This window comes from Moschus berezovskii, chromosome 11 (assembly GCF_049115385.1).
Source record: "Moschus berezovskii isolate FMDL1 chromosome 11, NW_MosBer_1.0, whole genome shotgun sequence".
NCBI classification, from domain to species: Eukaryota; Metazoa; Chordata; class Mammalia; order Artiodactyla; family Moschidae; genus Moschus; species Moschus berezovskii.
Window position 1 is genome coordinate 63,076,217 of NC_142470.1, and position 17,843 is coordinate 63,094,059.

A 17,843-nucleotide genomic window follows, 5' to 3' on the forward strand; every position below is an offset into this window, starting at 1 on the left:
AGTGTCAGAGGCTACTGAAGCAACTTAGCATGCACAAATACACATACGATTCTGAACACCCCGAACTAAGATGCTAAGATGTGCATTCAAATCACCACTAGGCAATGACTTGGAGACCATTTTCCCATTAATTCCACAAATGTTTATTGAACACCTACTATGAGTCTGGTGTTTCCCTAGGCACTGGGGATATTCCAGAGTAAAAATACGGGGCTTGTCGGGAGCTTGTATCACAGTGGACTGAGATCTTTTCTATGCATTCGGTTCTGGAGACACAAAGATTTAAAAACTCCAGCTGCAGTTATTTCATAAGCATAAGCTTCATTTTCCTTGCATGCAAAAATGAGGTTAAAATAGTTATCTCATAGGGCCGTTTAGAGGATTAAATAAAAAGATGAACGTTTTTGGTATTGACGCCTCAACAGATATTAATTTCTCCCCGAAAAGTCCCACACTTAGCTTCACAAACCTCAGGACAGCCTGACCAGTAGTCAGGCCCTCGCGCCTTTCTTCGGTAGCAAAGTCCTGGGCTGTGCAGAGTCCGCGGGCCAGCCCTGGATCAGGCTGTGCCAGCCCCGGCGGGGCCCAGAGTGGCCACGAGGGGGCAGCGCTCGGCAGGGAATCTGCGCCACCGGCCGCGGCCCCGCGGCCCCCGGGCCTCCCTGCGCTCTTGCGTCGCTCTGACGCGCCCGAAGGCGGGCGCCGGGAAGGAGACCGCGGCTCCCCTCGTCTGCGCCTCTGGAGGAGGGATCGAGGGCGTCCTCAAGGCGGCCCGCGCGAGACTGGGGTCCGGCGGGCAGCGGCGCAGTCTCGGACCCGCATCGCCGGGAGGACCCCAGCGCCCTCCCCCCTTCGCCTCGCCCCGCGCCCCGCGCGCCCACCCGGCTCTGGGGCTGTCACTTCCGCGCGCCGCCGGGCAGGGGACCGGCCGTCGTCGAGGAGGATGCCCGGGTGCTGGCTGCGTCCCCAGGCTGCTGGCCGGCGCTGCCCAAGGAGGCGGTTGGGATAGCGCCGCCCAAACTTTCCTTCGCTGCAGCGTCAGGCGGAAACATCCCGCTCAGAGGCTCACGGAGAGCCCAGGAGGCTCTGTCGCCAGAGGGGACAGGCCTGGGCCTGCGCTGGGGAGCACCCCGGAGTTCCTGGGGGCGCTGAAGGCGCCTTAAGAGCAGGACTGGTGTCCGGCCTGCGCCCAGGCGGGGCAGGTCCAGGGCGCGGCTGCCCCTTCCCGGCGCCCCGCGGTGACCGTGACCTCCGCGCGCTCCCCGCGCACGTGCTCGCGGCCGAGGACAAGGAGGGGTCTGGCTGCACCCGCTGGGCAGTGGCTCGCGGGCAGACCCAGGGCGCACAGAGGCGGTGCGGGGGAGCGCGCACGCCGCGCCCCCGCCTCCCCCGGGATCGGACTGGCGGCTGAGAGCTCAGAGCCGCCGGGTGTCTTGCCCGCCCGGCGGCGCCGCTGGAACCCGTGCCGGCCGGACTCGCAGAGGAGGGACAGGTGTAGCCCGCATCTGCGGGCGCTGCGCTCCGAAGCACTGGGTGGGCTCGGCGGTCCGGAGGGGGCTTGCGGGACTCGGAGCTCTGGTCCCTGCCACGCAGGCCGATTGGCACCCCTTGGCGCTGCCAGCCTCAGGGAAGGAAGTCGCGGTGTAGCCCGGTCCCCCGGCGGCCGTCCAGGCGCGACCCTGGCGCCCACTGCCCGCGGCGGCGCCCGCAACGGCCCCGGGACCTAGAGGTGCGCGCGGTCGCCGCCGGCGCCGCCCCCATGCTGCTCGGAGCGCCCAGGCTGTGCGCATCCCGGGCTGCCGCCGCGGCGCAGAGAGAAGACGACGGCGACAGGCTGGGCGGGGACATGGACGAGTCGTCGCTGCTGGACCTGCTGGAGTGCTCCGTGTGCCTGGAACGCCTGGACACGACGGCCAAGGTGCTGCCCTGTCAGCACACCTTCTGCCGCCGCTGCCTGGAGAGCATCGTGAGCTCGCGTCGAGAGCTGCGCTGCCCCGAGTGCCGCATCCTGGTGGGCTGCGGCGTGGACGAGCTGCCCGCCAACATCCTGCTGGTGCGCCTGCTGGACGGCATCCGCCAGCGGCCCCGCGCCGGCGCCAGCCCGGGCAGCAGTCCGCCCGCGCGTCCTGGCCCGGGCCCCAGCCCCGCTTCGGGGGCAGCCTCGGCCCTCGCGGGTGGCGGGGGCAGCTCCCCTGGCTCCCCAGTCCTCCTCCCCGCGGCGACCGGAGCCACCTCCAGCCTGCGCGAGCTGGCGACCAGCAGGAGCGGGCCGCCGACAAAGGTGGGTGTGTGCTTCTCCGAGTTGTGAGTGTGTTGGGGGCAGGGGGCAGTGCGGAGGGGCGGGGGACCAGAGGTGTTCTGCGATGACCTTCACCTTGTGCTTCTTTCTCCACCGGCTTCCCTCCATCGACTCCGCGGGTGTAACCCTCCGAGTCCCACTTGCCAACTCTGGGGCATCACCGTGCTCCCATCCCACCCCCTTGCAACTTCTCCTTGTGACCTGACGTCCATCCTCTCCCTCTGGAATCCCTGTGCCCACCTGCACTTGTTATGTGGCCTGTGTGTGTGTGTGTGTCAGTGCCCCCCCCCCCCAACCACTACTTGGTGTGGCCAGGACTTCCTGTCCCTTGTCCCCATTCAGTACTTAGCTGCACTGGACCTGTTTCTCCACCTGTAACTTTGCCGGGCCCTCGGTCTCCCTGGACATAGTCTTCTTCTCCTGGATCCCAGGCTAACCCTCTGTACACCCTTGCCCACCTGGACTGAAGTTAGTGCCTGCTGATTTCCTAGGTCCTGGCTGCTGGGAGGGGGAGGGGGGCCTCCTGCCTGGTGTCTGTGGCAAGGGAGAGTCTGGCACAGGCCAGTGAGTGCCTGGGTTATGAGAACACACACTGCAAACCCGTTTAGCAGGAGGGAAGAAGTCAACCTGGAGCCCAGGACTGTCTGCCTCAGCTCTTGGTGGACCGGGCCTGTCTGGCAGCCCTGGTCCTGTCCTGGGATCTCAGGCCTGCTGTGTTCCCATTGGGTTGTTGTTTGAGGGTTTTTCTCCTTTTGCCTTTGGTGCAGCTCCGTTGTGCAGCGTGGACTGCTTCTGTTTCAGAGACCGTATCTGGAGCGTTCTGGCGGTTTTGTTTCAAGAGCTCCTCAGAGTGTGTCATTTCACACCTTGGCCACCTTGGGCTTTGTGACTGGGAGAAGCCAGCCCGTGGGATGCTGGTTAAAGTGACAGATGAGGAAGTACTTGTGTTTCGTGTTTTGTTTAAATGTGGAAAAGCTTAAAAGGATTGTTGATCTGTTGCAAATATTCACTTTAGAAAGCACAGCCATACCCCTCTGCTTTTGACCTTTTAAAGGTCTGGTGGTGCAGAAGCCATTTAATGAATACTTATATCTGAAGTACTGCAGTGAGGGAAGGTCTCCACCGAATTGCTCAGCGCTGCAGCGTCTCTGAGGTTAGGAACTTAATAAGCCCTTGGGTAGTTAAGCTTTGGAGTTAAAAGTCAGACTTTGCCAAACTGGGTTTTTCTTATGAATCAGGGGGAATGACCATTCTCAAGTCAAGAATAGTCAAGGAGTATTTATAAATGGGATCACTGCTGAAGGGGAATTGATGATATTAACTGCATGCATGCTCAATGACTTCAGTTGTGTCTGACTCTGTGACCCCATGGACTGTAGCCCACCGGGCTCCTCTGTCAATGGCATTCTCCAGGCAAGAATACTGGAGTGGGTTGTCATACCCTCCTCAAGGGGATCTTCCCGACCCAGGGATGGAACCGACGTCTCCTGTGTCTCCTGCATTGCAGGCAGATTCTTTACTGCTGAGCCACCAGGGAAGCCCGATTGTGTTAATTAATTAGGTTTTTAATTGTGATTAAATCCAGTTATATAGGTGTTCTTGTTACAGATTTTCAGACTTTTCTTTCCTGCCTTGCTGTTATTGTCTAAGGTATAACTGAAGGCCCTTTTTTTATGAAACAAATGGGTTACCTCCTCTGGCTCAGAGAATTAAATGATTTTTGAATGATGCTTCTAGTGAAGACGTTTTGTGAATGGAGTCTGATCAGGAGGGTGGGAGGCCTTGAGGCAGCTCCTGGAATCCATGGCATTTGCAGCATTTAAAGACATTTGTGAAGGGGCTGAACTTATAATTTCTAGTGATGACACTTAGCTCCAGAGAATTAATTTTTTTGTCACCTGGAGTTGGGGATGATGAACTGACTTTCCGTCTGTACACGCACAGCAAACAGATTCTGTCCAGGTCTGTCTGAACCCAGCAGACTCTGGAACACATTTCCTTTTTCCATTTTCCTGTTTTACCTAAGTGTGAGCTCAGTCCTTTCTTTAAGACCCCCCTCACCAAGACTAAGCTTGTGTCTTAGGAAGGGTCCGAATTAAATCTGATATTACGTTTGATCATTTTCAGAGAGGAAAGAAAGAGTAGCGTCCGTGTGGACTGTAGTATCACCTAGCCTTTTAGCCACTGGTTTTCAGTAATTGCCGGGTGTCTTCTTGGGCAACCAGATGTCCTTCAGAGAGGACTGTTAGCAGCCCTGTGAGTGTGGCAGGCTGAGCATCACTTCCAAGTAGGCTCTGGTACTTGACTGTCCACTGGAATAAATCTGGATCCGGGTGTTGCCGTGTGCTGTTTCATAGATGGGCGCTTGTCATCAGCGGGTGCTATGTATACCTTAGTAGTAGGTGACTAAATGTAAGACAGTCCCGTTTCCCAGCGAGAAGCTCTTCCAACCTTCCTTTGGGTCAGCGGGGAAGTGTGGATGTTTTATTAGGTGGGTGAATTAGCAGCTATCTGCTTAGATGTCTGTTAATTTAGTGACAGGTAGATGCTGGAATGGACTTAACTCCATTTGGTTCTGGGAGCACTTTCCACACCCTCACTTGCATCTTTCACTGGAGGTGCTCAGACCCTCCAGCCTGGTGGGCGGGGCTCTGCGTTCACCTGTGCTACCTGGGATAAGGTGTTAGAAATGAGTTAAACCTGCTGCCCTGGAGCTCTTACACTGTGGCTTTGGTGTCCACCGCCCAAGGCTGGCAGGCGCCACCATCCTGTGTGGCTGTCAGAGTCGCCTTAGCCCAAGGGATGTGCTGCCACTGCAGTTGCTGAGTTTCTCAGCCTAAACTTTTTTTTTTTTTCTGTTTTACAGTTTTGCAAGGTGACTCCTCAAACACCCTAACTACATTGATGGAGGTTTTTAGGGCCACTGGTCTTTCTGAGAGGGTTTTGTGGTTCCCAGTTGAGTAATTCAGAGAGTACTTTTTAATGTGAATGAGTAGGGCACAGACAACTGCAGTCTTTTTGTGAGTGATTTTTTGGGAAAATCCCTTGTTGTATTTGGCATACACCTGCACTGTGCAGGCACCGTCCTGGGTGACCAGGTAGGCATGTCCCCGACGGAGCTGACATTAGGGGCTGAAGCCATTCTACTCTCAGGAGGTTCCTGAGGGCGCCAGGCAGGTTTTGGTCAGAGCTTTGTGGTGGTTAAAGAAAGGACATTATCACAGTTAAAGGCCTATGGAGGGTTTGGCTAAGGCTCTTGCTGATGGAAAACATAGTGCTAGAGTCTGATTTGTTTGCCCGCAGGTACTTGGGGCTGTTAAAGCTGGAAACCTGTGTATCTCTTGGCCAGCAGTATCTCCAGATGGGGTCTGCGTAATGGGAGCGACCCAGTAATGGGAGCAGCGGAATGAACCACACCAATGATGTCTATTTGCTATTTTATCTTATAAACACACACATAACAATAATTCACCATATTTTGGGTGCAGAATCAGAGTGTTCTCTGGGTTTAACTTGCCTTTCTGGTTTAAGCCACAGTCACAGTTTATGGTTTTCTATTTGTTTCTTTCAAATGGACTGAGGACTAAGAGACTCAAAATAATCTAAGTGGAGCACCTTCCAGATTTTAAATAATTCCTCCTGAGTGTGTTCTGTTTTTGTTCCTGCCAAGTGACAGTTTTAAAGCCATCTCTCTTTGACAAGTCTTTCCTGAGTCATCACCTTGGTTTTCCAAGAAGTGACTTTTTTTGCACTTAGATTTCTTTGGTTTACATACTATTTAATTAGAGTTGTATCTGTATGTAAGTATATAAGCACACTTGCATAAACATGCTTGAGAATCCAGACAGCGGACTCCTGGTGAGCACCGGCCTCCCCAGCAGGAGTGTTGACCTGGACAGTGGCCAGTCAGGTGCAGCCTTCTGTGGGGTGGACACCTTGGCCATCCTGTGGAGGGTTAGGGCTAGGACACGACTGTGTCCTAAGGGTGGGAGGCTGTGACTTTTTCTTGGGTGTCACAGGGGCTCCAGAGAAGGGACCTGGAGGTTATGAAAGCTCGGCTGCTCCCAGGACAGCAGGCAGTGGTGACCGCGGTCACTCTGCCTCCAGGGCAGACGCCAGCCTTTGTGATGGACGAGTCATGCCAAGTCCTTTGGGACATGTTTTTAGAAGGGCCCTGGGTGCAGAACCAGCTCCTCTGGGACACGTGGCCATTATTGAGTGCCTGCTGTGTGCAGGTGGGCCGGGTGGTGTAAGTGTGTCTCCTTGCTTTCCAACCGCAGCTCAGTGAGGCTGCTTCTTAGCAGATGGAAACTGACCTTGGAGGTGAACTCTGGACACACCTGTGTACTGGCTTCCTAATTAGCCACCTCTCGCTATCACAGACCAAGTCAATTAGAGACTCTGGTCCCAAACCAGGCGGCTGGGTCCTGAGGTCAGTCTGCCCACAGCTTCAGGTGTTTGGGGCCCTGTGGGCGGGTCGGTGCAGAGTGAGGTGCTGGTGGGGGTCCCGGTGGGAGAGTGTCATGTTGGCCGTGGCTCTGGGGACAGGTTGCTGGCAGCTGTAAGTGTGGAGGCCTGGGCACCTGGGGTCTGTCCAGGGCTCCATTCTGTCCTCAGGGATGTATCCTCGTCCATCCTGTTCTGTCACTGACCTGGGATGGCACCAGGGGTCTCAAAGCAGACACAGGGGCCTCGTGACGGTGTGAGAGGCCAGGTGTTCACTGTTCAGGTCAGGGAACAGACCCTACTCGTCCGCCCCTCACCACACGCCCCCCGCACCCCATCCCTGATTACTGGAGCCCAACTTTCAGGGTTTGGGACCCAGGCCCACCTCCCCCTGGCCGTGTCCCCTCACCCCACCTCAGGTGTTGGTGGGTCTCTGGGCTCCTGGGGGCCATGTGGGGAGGGTGGGTGGAGACTTGGTGGGCAACCTGGACTGGCACTGAGGATGGGTGTGTCCATCCCTGGGCAGATGGCTTGGCTCTTCTGGGTCTTCTCGTTAGTCGGCGGGGGGAGCCTGTCTGCATTAGTGGGTGAAGGAGGTAATACAGGTGGGGACCAACACAACCCAGGGGCTGTCGGCTGGATACCGTCACCCACACACATCTCGAAACCTCAAATCACCACCGAGGTGTGCTCTCCGGGCCCACCTGACTGCTACTGGAGTCAGAATATGGTGTCCTAAGTTTGTGTGTGTGTGTGTGTGTGTCTGTGTGTGTATCTCATACATGTTGTACCTCTAGGTTCAAAGTCGGTTCAAATCCAGTTCCCATGACTGGATCTCTGAGTGTTGAGGAGAGTCTAAGGGCTTGAATCTGTTTCACCTTTAAATTGCCTCCAAGTTTTATCTGTTATTGAGGTAGCGTTCTTGATCCTTACAAGCTTCATTGAACTGAAAAAAAAAAGCCCAAAAGGTCATCTGTTTTAGGGAAGGCAGCTTAATAACCCTACTGGGTGCTGAGTTGCTGCTTGGGGCTCTGCTGAGAGGGAAGGGGCACAGCTTCCTCCTCTGCAGTATGGGGGGAGTGGGATGGGAGAGAGGAGTCGGGGATCTGTCTATACCTCCCACCTGTGCAGGAAGTGGTGGGGGGTTCATCTACACCTCCTGCCTCTACAGAACTGACTTACCCCTGTTGTTCCCTCATCTAGCCCATGAGGGCCCGTGGGCTCGCTGGAGCAGGACGAGATTGAGTCTCAGTTATAGAGTTGTTTCAAGCGTGCGTTTCACTTCAGTCTGTATTTAACCTTTATTTTCGCAGTTAACATGCTCTTTTTCGAGGTACATTTTTGGAATGAAACATCAGCAGGATTCAGTTGGGGAAATGCTCTAACTTTATGGTGCTTGAAGAGACCAAGGTCACTTTGTATCTGATTTGCCTTCCTTGGAAGATCTTCCAATCTGATGTACTTGATACACATGTGACGTCTGTTCTGTTGGAATTCTAATTCACCTTGAAATGTGAGAGTGTCAGAGAGGTGGTGGCTGTGGTGAATGATTTAAAAACTGTGGTGTGGCTCCCTTCTCCCTCCACAGGAAACTGGTGAAGCAGCTGCATGATTCACAGTCTCCTCATAGGCTGCTGCTCCTTTGAGCCAGACTCCAGCTCCAGTGGGAGGACTGGAGTCCAGCAAGCCCAGGGAGCAGGTACATGGACAGCATGCTGCAGGCAGAACCCAGTCCACTTGCGCCGGCCAGCCCTGGACAAGCTACAAAACTTGGACAGCAAAGAAATGCTCTTTGTGTATTTGTTATTTTTCATTTGCTGCTTGGTCAACACATCTGAGTCACATCTGAGTCACATCTGAAAATCTTGCTGCACTAAATGGAATTCTAAACATAGCCCCATAAAGGGGCCAGAGAAAGATGCAGTGTCAATTATTCAAGAGGGTCGAATGTACAAGGTCTCACACTGTCACAGTTCCCAGTGCTTTCAAAAGTGATTTACTTCTTAATTGTCCACTGAGTGTCCTTTCCAGTTATATCTTTCTGCTTCTAGGTCTTAGGGCACTTGGTTTAGTAACTTGAGTTTCTCTTACAAGTATGACAGGTAAATCATCAGTTGTTTAGGTAAATTGTCTGGAATTAGAGCCTGACCTGTTCCTTCTCACTCAGCAACAAATATATTTCAAATGGATTTATGTATATACATACACATAAAAGACGCTTACTCCTTGGAAGAAAAGCTATGACAAACCTAGACAATGTACTAGACAAGCAGAGACATCATTTTGCCAACAAAGTTCTGTATAGTCAAAGCTATGATTTTTCCACTTGTCATGTATGGATGTTAGTGTTGGACCATGAAGAAGCTGGGTGTCGAAGAATTAATGCTTTTGAAATGTGGTGCTGGAGAAGACTCTTGAGAGTCCCTTGGACAGCAAGGAGATCAAACCAGTCCATCCTAAAGGAAATCAACCCTGAATATTCATTGGAAGGACTGATGCAGAAGCTGAAACTCCAATACTTTAGCCACCTGATGCGAAGAGCTGACTCATTAGAAAAGACCCTGATCCTGGGAAAGATTTAAGGCAGGAGGAGAAGAGAGCGACAGAAGATGAGATGGTTGGATGGCATCACTAACTCAGTGGACATGAGTTTGAGCAAACTTAGGGAGATAGTGAAGGCCAGAGAAGCTTGGTGGGCTGCAGTCCATGGGGTTGCAAAGAGTTGGACATAACTTAGTGACTGAACAACAAGAAATACACATATACTAATATACAGGAAATATAAATATATATGTATCATTTTTATGTGTTACACATTTACCATTATTAATTTGGTTGGCATTTCGTGCCTTTGAATGAAAGTTTGGGGACTAGCTGACTTCTGCTGACCTTTAGTTTCCTCACAGTGAGCGTGTGCTAAGAAAGCCTGTCCAGCTGGACTGAACTGTCCAGTGGTGACAGGAAAGACCTGTCTGTGCTCATGATGTGTCCAGTCCCAGCAGGCCCCTCTGGCTCTGCTACCAGCTGCCACAGGGCTTGGGCAGTGCTGGCCTTCTGGGTGCTGCCCGGGTAGAGCACATGGCATGAAGGACCTGGATGAGTGGCTGCCCGAGAGCCGCCAGCTGTCACTGGACTTCACGGGACCAGTAGCAAGCTGGCATCGTGCGGTCGTGTCTTGTGGGCCGATTAGTGAGAGGCCGGGGCTTGAGGTGTGTGCAGGTGTCGGCAGGTGCAGGCCGGCACTTGTGAAACATGGAGGAAGGCTTGAGTAATTGGCTCTGGGGACTGTGGTTGCTGATGGGGCCGTTTTGATGAGTAATAGACCCCATTAGATCCAGCAAGGTGCTAGATGATGTATAATTAAAGACAGCATTAGTCAGGCAGAAACCACAGCGTTTAAAAGTGTGCAAGGAATGGTGTCTCAGGCTAAAGCTTGCATCTGGAATGGGGGAGGCAGGATGCGAACCAGTCTGAAGCTGCTGCCTGTGGACAGTTGGGTGGCTGTTCACAGGACAGCTGGTGTCCTCCTGAGTCTCAGATATTTGTAGTGACAGCGGCCATGGTGGTTTAGAAGTTTATTTTAGGTGAATTTACAGATTGTGGAACAGTTCTGATTGGTGACTCTACCACAAAACAGCAGTCCTATTTCTGTTCTCTGTGGAGCAGGCCGAGCCCAGGTGAGCACTGGTCTGAGACCCGTCTGCACATTCCAGCTTTGGCTCCCAGTCCCTTCCTTATTCATGCAGTGGGGGTTGGGGGGTTGGGGGTGGTTTGGGTGTCTGCAGGTGGGGGGAGTGGGCCCAGTGGGTGGCTGAGCTCTGCCCTGGCAGTCACCCACCTGACCGTTCAGACCTCTCCATCCAACGCTGAAAGAATGTGCCCCGCTGGGCCTTGGCTCCTGGACTCCTTTTAATCAGAGTCAAACGTCTGGCAGACAACCTCAGTTGTTAATTATGCTGCTATTAATATTCATGTTGACAGTCATCTGCTCTTCAGCCCAGGGGTTCCTGCAGTGCCTCACAGGCCAGGAGGCAAGCTCCCTCCTGCAGCGACAGACACAAATGGGAGCCCAGGTCACTGCTCCGAATGTCTGCTCTGTGCCCCCCACCAGCATCCCCAGGGGAGGAGGGCTGCAAGGCTCCTCCAGGCATCCATGTGGCTCTGTGGCCTCGCAGAGGCCAGGGTCTGGTCTCTGACCCCCTGGAGCTCAGAGTGTGGGTGTTTCAAAAGACCAAGTGGGGTGCCAGCTGAAAAATGTCAGACACAATGGAGATGTTTTGTGATGTGTGTGTTTTATACTCTAGATGGATTAATTTAGTTTAAAAAAAAAGTCAGTGAGCTCTCTTTGCATTCTATAGATGATGTCTTTATTCTGTGGAAGAAACTGTCCTTGAAAGGATTGCAACCATGGTCCTTTATGAACCTGGTGCTCCTGGACTTGGGCCACACATTGAAGTCCTGTATACGCTGCAGCACGGCCCCAGCCCGGAGGTCTTGATACATTCGATCTGGGTGCAGTCTGGCATTGGCTTGTCAAAGTCCCCAGGTGGTGCAGACACTGGCTGTGGGCAGTGCTGGCCTGAACCGCAGAGGCTGGGGAGGTTGGAGGAGTCGGGAGGACATTTCTGGAAGCCCTACCCCCGGAGGATTGGCCAGGTGGAGAGGGAGTGTGGGCTTGGAGGCCTGGGGCCCCGAGGTGCATGGAGCAGTCTTGGTCCTAGAGGGAGGTGATCAGGGCCAGTGAGGGTCAGTGACCAGCTGGACAGGAGGCTCCAGGGGAGCTGGAGACAGAGGGTCATCCTCGGCCATTTATTTAGGAGCCTGACACTGCTCTGCTCATTAATTCACTTAATAAATGATTCTTTGGGAAAAAGTTTCGTACAAAAGCAATAAATTCAACTCATTAATCCACCAGTGCTTGTGACGACCCAGCGATCTGGGCACTGTGGTTGCCCCCCTTCTTTGCAGACCCAGAGGAGTGTCGGAGCTTGGGCTCTTCTGGGGCCACGCTGGGGTGGAGGGCTGGGGCTGTGAGCCCCTCTCCACAGGGCGGGAAGGTGAGGTGTGAGCTGGGTTCCAACTCTTTCCCGTCGTTTCCACCTCACCAGGATGCCCAACTGGGGAGATGCCAGGATACTTCCTGCAGTTTTTACCACGTCGTGAAAGAGACAGGTGGGTGGGAGAATTTCCTGGTGGAACAGAAGGGGCAGATGTGGAGGGAGGGCTGTGGGGAGGAGACAGTCTTCCTTTCCCGCCTGAGGGGCAGGTGAGAGTGGCCTGCTGTCGCTCAGGGCTGGAGCCAGGGGCAGCCACTCACCTCAGAGGCCAGGGTGACACGATGACCTGCTCTGTGCTGGGGAGGTAGGGCTGTGGGGTCTTCCTGCATTGGAAGGGCTCTGCATTCACACAGTGAAACGAACATTATGGAAATGCAGTTAGTGAACCCGGGTCCCCAGAAGTGTCCTTCTGTCCAGTGTTCTCACATGGCAGCCTCTGCCATCCATCTGAGGCTGCCCGCCCTCCGGACTGAGTGTTGAAATTGGGCCAGATGTGCTTGCTTGGGGCTCCACACTGGTGACCATGGAAACGGACTAGATACAGAATCTTCTCCTGGACATCTGTGCCTCCACAGCTCAAACACATGCACAAAAAGCTACCGGATTTACACATGTTCAGATAAAGCCTTTGGATGGCACAAATTCTAGATTTTATCCTCCAGGCAGTGCTGTCTGCAGGTCTCAGATGGAGACCACCTGTGAAACCTACAATTTTCTATAGCCACATTACAGAAGTCAAAAAGCAACAGATGAAATTGGCTTAATAATGTATCTTATTTAACCACTCCACCCAAATGTGTACCTGAGCGCTGCTCAGCACAATACATTCTCAGGGTGCTTTGCCTCCCTGGTCCACGCCTGGCGCCAAGCCCGCTGTGTCCATCACTGGCCAGCATGCCTCGGCAATGGCTCAAGGGCCACACATGGCTGCAGAGACCCCTGGGAGCAGCGGGCTGCTGGCAGAGCTCCAGACACCATGATAGAGGGCTGGTATCTCCTGCTTTTACATTTCCAGCGACCTGTACCCACATGATTTGGCGGGTCTGTGGGCCACGCCAGGAGTCCCTCTAAAGTGTCAAGGTGACAGGATCTTACAATGACACAGGCTATGGGGACTTGGTGTGGTGACAGCGGGGGCAGCAGGAAGGCACCCTGAGGACCCCTCTGAACCCCAAGTGTGGTGGTTTCCTGCCTGGTCGATCACTTAGGTCCCTTCCCCACCAGCTTCAGCGTCAGTGGGCTCTTCTCTGGGTCCTGACATGGTGTTCTACCCCCCGGACAGAGTGAAGTCCAGCTCTTGTAGAAGGAGGGCCAGCATCCCACGCATGAACAGTTATGAAATTGTCACCTGCCCAGCTGTCGGTTTCCTGAGGTGACAGGTGCACCGTGGGGGAGGGGCGTTTCCCTTCTCAGTCACCTGCAGTGTCTTCAGGGTGATGGTAGTTGGGGGCACCCTGGCTCCTTTCAGTGACACCAGGCAGGACGGGGTTGTTTGGGTCTGACTTGCCCTTGGAGTGGTGTCCAGGGCAAAGCCGGGTTAATGGACTGTTTGAAAGTTCACGACCTGAAACTCAGATTTTTGCCTTTTATGGTTTGCACTATGTATTATCAGATTTATATTTCAGGCTGTGAGGACTTAGTTCAGTTCAGTTCTGTTGCTTAGTCATGTCTGACTCTTTGCGACCCCATGAGCCGCAGCACGCCAGGCCTCCCTGTCCATCACCAACTCCCAGAGTTTACCTAAACTCATGTCCATTGATGGTGCCATCCAACCATCTCATCCTCTGTCATCCCCTTCTGCTCCTGCCCTCAATCTTTCCTAGCATCAGGGTCTTTGCAAATGAGTCAGTTCTTCGCATCAGGTGGCTAAACTATTGGAGTTTCAGCTTCAACATCAGTCCTTCCAATGAACACCCAGGACTGATCTCCTTTAGGATGGACTGTTGGATCTCCTTGCAGTCCAAGGGACTCTCAAGAGTCTTCTCCAACACCACAGTTCAAAAGCATCAATTCTTTGGTGCTCAGCTTTCTTTATAGTCCAACTCTCACATCCATACGTGACTACTGGAAAAACCATAGCCTTGACTAGACGGACCTTTGTTGGCAAAGTAATGTCTCTGCTTTTTAATATTCTATCTAGGTTGGTCATAACTTTCCTTCCAAGGTGTAAGGGTCTTTTAATTTCATGGCTACAGTCACCATCTGCAGTGATTTTGGAGCCCCCCCAAAATAAAGTCAGCCACTGTTTCCCCATCTATTTGCCATGAAGTGATGTGACCGGATGCCATAATCTAAGTTTTCTGAATGTTGAGTTTTAAGCCAACCTTTTCACTCTCCTCTTTCACTTTCATCAAGAGGCTCTTTAATTCTTTGCTTTCTGCTGTAAGGGTGGTATCATCTGCGTATCTGAGGTTATTGATATTTCTCCTGGCAATCTTGATTCCAGCTTGTGCTTCTTCCAGCCCAGTGTTTCACATGATGTACTCTGCATGTAAGTTAAATAAGCAGGGTGACGGTATACAGCCTTGACGTACTCCTTTTCCATGATTTAATGAAGAGTTAGCATTTCATTGGAAATTCAGTTCCTGGGTTCCGGCTGGAGTGGGCTTGGGCAGGGACTGGGTGTCCCGTGGTGTCCTTCCCAGTTGGTCAGTGGCCCCACAGCCTGTTGACTAAGGTGAACGATTATAGCATTTGAAGTTGTGTCTCTGCTTTAATGACACATCTTTTGCTACTTAGGATTTATTTCAAGCAGAGCGTTGGGTCTGTGATTTAATTCTGAGTTATAACATTGAGCTTCAATGTGGCTTCCATGTAACTGCTCATGTAAGGGCACACATGTAAGAGTGTACATGTAACACACACGGTATAAGAGTACACATGTAATGGCACCGGTGTAAGAGCACACATAAAAGTGCACATGTAATGGCATACAAGTAATAGTACACATGTAACACACATGGAAGCGTGCACATGTAACACATGTAAGAGTGCACATGTAACACATGTGTAAGCACACGTGTAACAGCACGCATAAGGGTGCGCATGAATTGGTGCACATGCAATGCACATGTGTAAGAGTGTACATGTAATGGCACACATGTAAAGACACACATGTAACGGTGCACGTGTAACCGCATGCGTGTAAGAGTGCACATGTAACAGTGCATGTGTAATGGTGCACGTGTACAAGTGCATGTTTAGTGGCACACGTGTAAAAGTGCACATGTAATGGAGCATGACCAAGGGTGCATGTGTAAGAGTGCACGTGTAATGTTGCACACTTAACGGTGCATGTGTAAGGGTGCACAGGCCCAGGTGTGTAACCGATGCAAACGCACCCGCCCTCACCCCAGACTGTGAGGCTGTTGCAACTCTCAGTGTCTCTGTTCGCTGCGTTCACTGCACCAAGGGCGTTGGGTTGCTTTAGCTTTTATTGGTGACTGGGGGTCACTCATGGCAGTTACTGAGCTGTTCCCTGAGTCAGGGATGCCCTGAGCTGCCCTGGGGGCTCCTGTGCTTCTGTATGAAATGCCCCACGTTGGCAAAAGCAGGGCCTCCCCTCTTTGCTGTCACTTAAGTGATTACTGGCTTCAAGCTGTCCTCTCTGCTCCTACAGGTAATTTGCAGTCACTTTTTGCAGATGGAACCCACTAAGGGTGTTGCTGGGCTGTGGGTGGAAGGTCCAACAAGTCTCACCATGGCCAAGGGCGAGCATGTGTTTCCAACTTGTTGGTGGCTCCAAGGCCAGGTGCTGACACTGCTGTGCTCCATCCAACATGAGGATCTCACAGGGGAGCAGGTGGCCCAAGGTGCTTGTTTGGGGACCTTCGGGTGATTCTGGGCAGCAGCCCTGAGTGTGAATACAAAGTTGTAATTTTTACGTTTTTAGAAAAGTGTGAGGGGTTGTGTAACTTTCCATGACGATGGGAAGTTACCAACCAGTTCTTCCTGATTTGATAGTATCCACTGTGTGTTCTTTTCAGTTTAAATACTCTCTTGTTTGAAGATTTCTGAGTAAAGGTAACAAAGGCCAATTTTTCCCTGAAATAGCACAGGGATTATACATTCCATCAGCTTGCTCCCTGTCGAAAGGGTCTGCAGCTCTGACCTGGAGGGCTCCAGCGTCTCTTTGGTGAATGTGGGGTTTCCTGTGATGTGCCCGGCATGGTCTCATCCACTGGGATGAAAGCCCAGGGGCTGTGATGGTGACCGAGGATCTTCACATAAGTCACTCTGACCTGCATCATGCTCTGGGCCCCTATCCTGTGCCACCCACAGACCCCTTTTCCTGGGAGTCCCGGGTCTGTGCTGATTCCCAAGCTGGGCTTGGGCAGCTGTGACCGTGGGAGTCTGGGTTGTCCAGGCTCTGAGCCCCACTCTTGCCCTGTCATGCAAGGCAGCTTCTCCTCCAAACAGCTGCTGCTCCCACAGGTGTGTGGGTCCAGAGGCAGTGCCATGCACCTGATGCGAAGGTGGGCAGGGAGGCTGCCGCTGCAGCCACTGGGGGTGATGAGACTAAGTCTGTTGAAGTTGTGTGGGTAAGTCCAGGCCACCTGGTGGGCTTTGCACGTGAGAGTTGAGGATGGATCCTTTTGAACACGTAGATCCCCCAGCGAGGAGGGGCGTCCATCTCTCTGGCCGTGGACCTGCCAGTCCAGGAGCAAGGGCCTTTCTTGGCTTGTCTTGACCCCCAGGGCCGCCTAGTGAGAGGCCATCAGCGTAGTCAGCCTTCCTCTTGGCCTTCCTCTTGGGAAGGAGTCTCTGCCTTCCCGGGGAAAACCCTGTGGTGTCAGGACACAGTAGGAATGGTATTTGCACACAAATGACTTTGCACCCTGATGGGCTCCCTCCTCTAGCTTCCTCACCTCCTGGAAGGGTCAACAGGGTCTGGGCGGCTCTCCTTCAGTCACTGAGGGCAGCTTCTCAGCGCCTCTGGGCCAACGAGTCCTGGGAGGGGCTAGCTTTTTCCACGGAGCAGCCCTGCCAGATCTAATGACCTGAGCTTGACTTCACTGGGGTGAGAGTCCGCTGTGGGATGATTCTATGTCCATCTGAGAGTTAAGCATGGCTGGGATGTATGTGTGTGACCAGGAGGAGGGGAGCAGCTTTTGCTAAGTTCAGAGTGCCTCCCCATGAATTCCAGGATTTCAGGACGGCTCTCCTGCCTTTGATGTGAAGGTGTAAGTGGTAGTGGTGTGATGTCTGGGATAGAGGTGATGGGGGTGATGGAGGTGATGGGGCTGCTGGGGGTGATGGAGGTGATGGGGTGATGGGGGTGATGGAGGTGATGGGGCTGACAAAGGTGATAGAAGTAACAGTGGTGATGGAAGCAATGGAGGTGATAATGGTCCTGAAGGTGATAGAGCTGATGATGGTGAGGGAGGTGATGGTGGTGGCGGCAGTGGGGTCCCTGCAGTGGAGGGAACTTTGGAGGCCTGTCATCCCTTGGGTGCCAACTTGTTCAGAGGTCCACTTGCTGTTCTGCTTCTCTGGGCAGAGCAGATCCTGGCATAAATCACCTTGTGCTGGAACATGGCGGGGGCATCACTATTTCCTGGACTTTTAATTTTCCTGGGGTCCTTAACTTAGGGATGCTAATACGTGAATTGAGGTGAAAGAAGCATCAGCTCCTCTTTCCCTAATGACACAGAACTTAGCCTTCATTTTCTACTGCCCGAAGCCCTTACAATTCTAATGGCATTTTGGCCAAAAGATGTCATTAAAAGTACAGTTCTCATGCCTTTAAAAGCTTCCTAAGGGTGGAAGGAAATGGCAACCCACTCCAGTGTTCTTGTCTGGAGAATCCCAGCGACAGGGGAGCCTGGTGGGCTTCCGTCTATGGGGTCACACAGAGTTGGACATGACTGAAGTGACTTAGCAGCAGCAGCAGGGTGGAAGAGATGTGGCGTGTGGTCCCGTGGCCGTGGGGAAGTAGGGTCCCTGAAGAGCCCTGAGACCCCATGTGTCTCACACCTGCTGTCCCGCTTTTCCTGCCTTTCCTGTGGCCACATGGCCATATTTTCTGAGGGTTGGTCCAT

General features: G+C 53.1%; 1 protein-coding gene across 3 annotated transcripts in view; it reads left to right on the plus strand.

Moving 5' to 3' along the window:
* Nucleotides 1–220: 220 nt before the first annotated feature.
* The window catches only part of SH3RF3 (SH3 domain containing ring finger 3), a 157,684-nt gene continuing 140,061 nt past the window's right edge, over nt 221–17,843 (plus strand). The window contains exon 1 of one of the 3 annotated variants that reach the window (XM_088841403.1): nt 221–2,281. In XM_088841403.1, the coding sequence (XP_088697529.1) occupies nt 1,760–2,281 (522 nt within the window). In that variant the 5' untranslated portion in view covers nt 221–1,759. The remainder of the gene's footprint in view (nt 2,282–17,843) is intronic. The other 2 variants (XM_055400055.2, XM_055400054.2) reach the window with 2 other exon arrangements.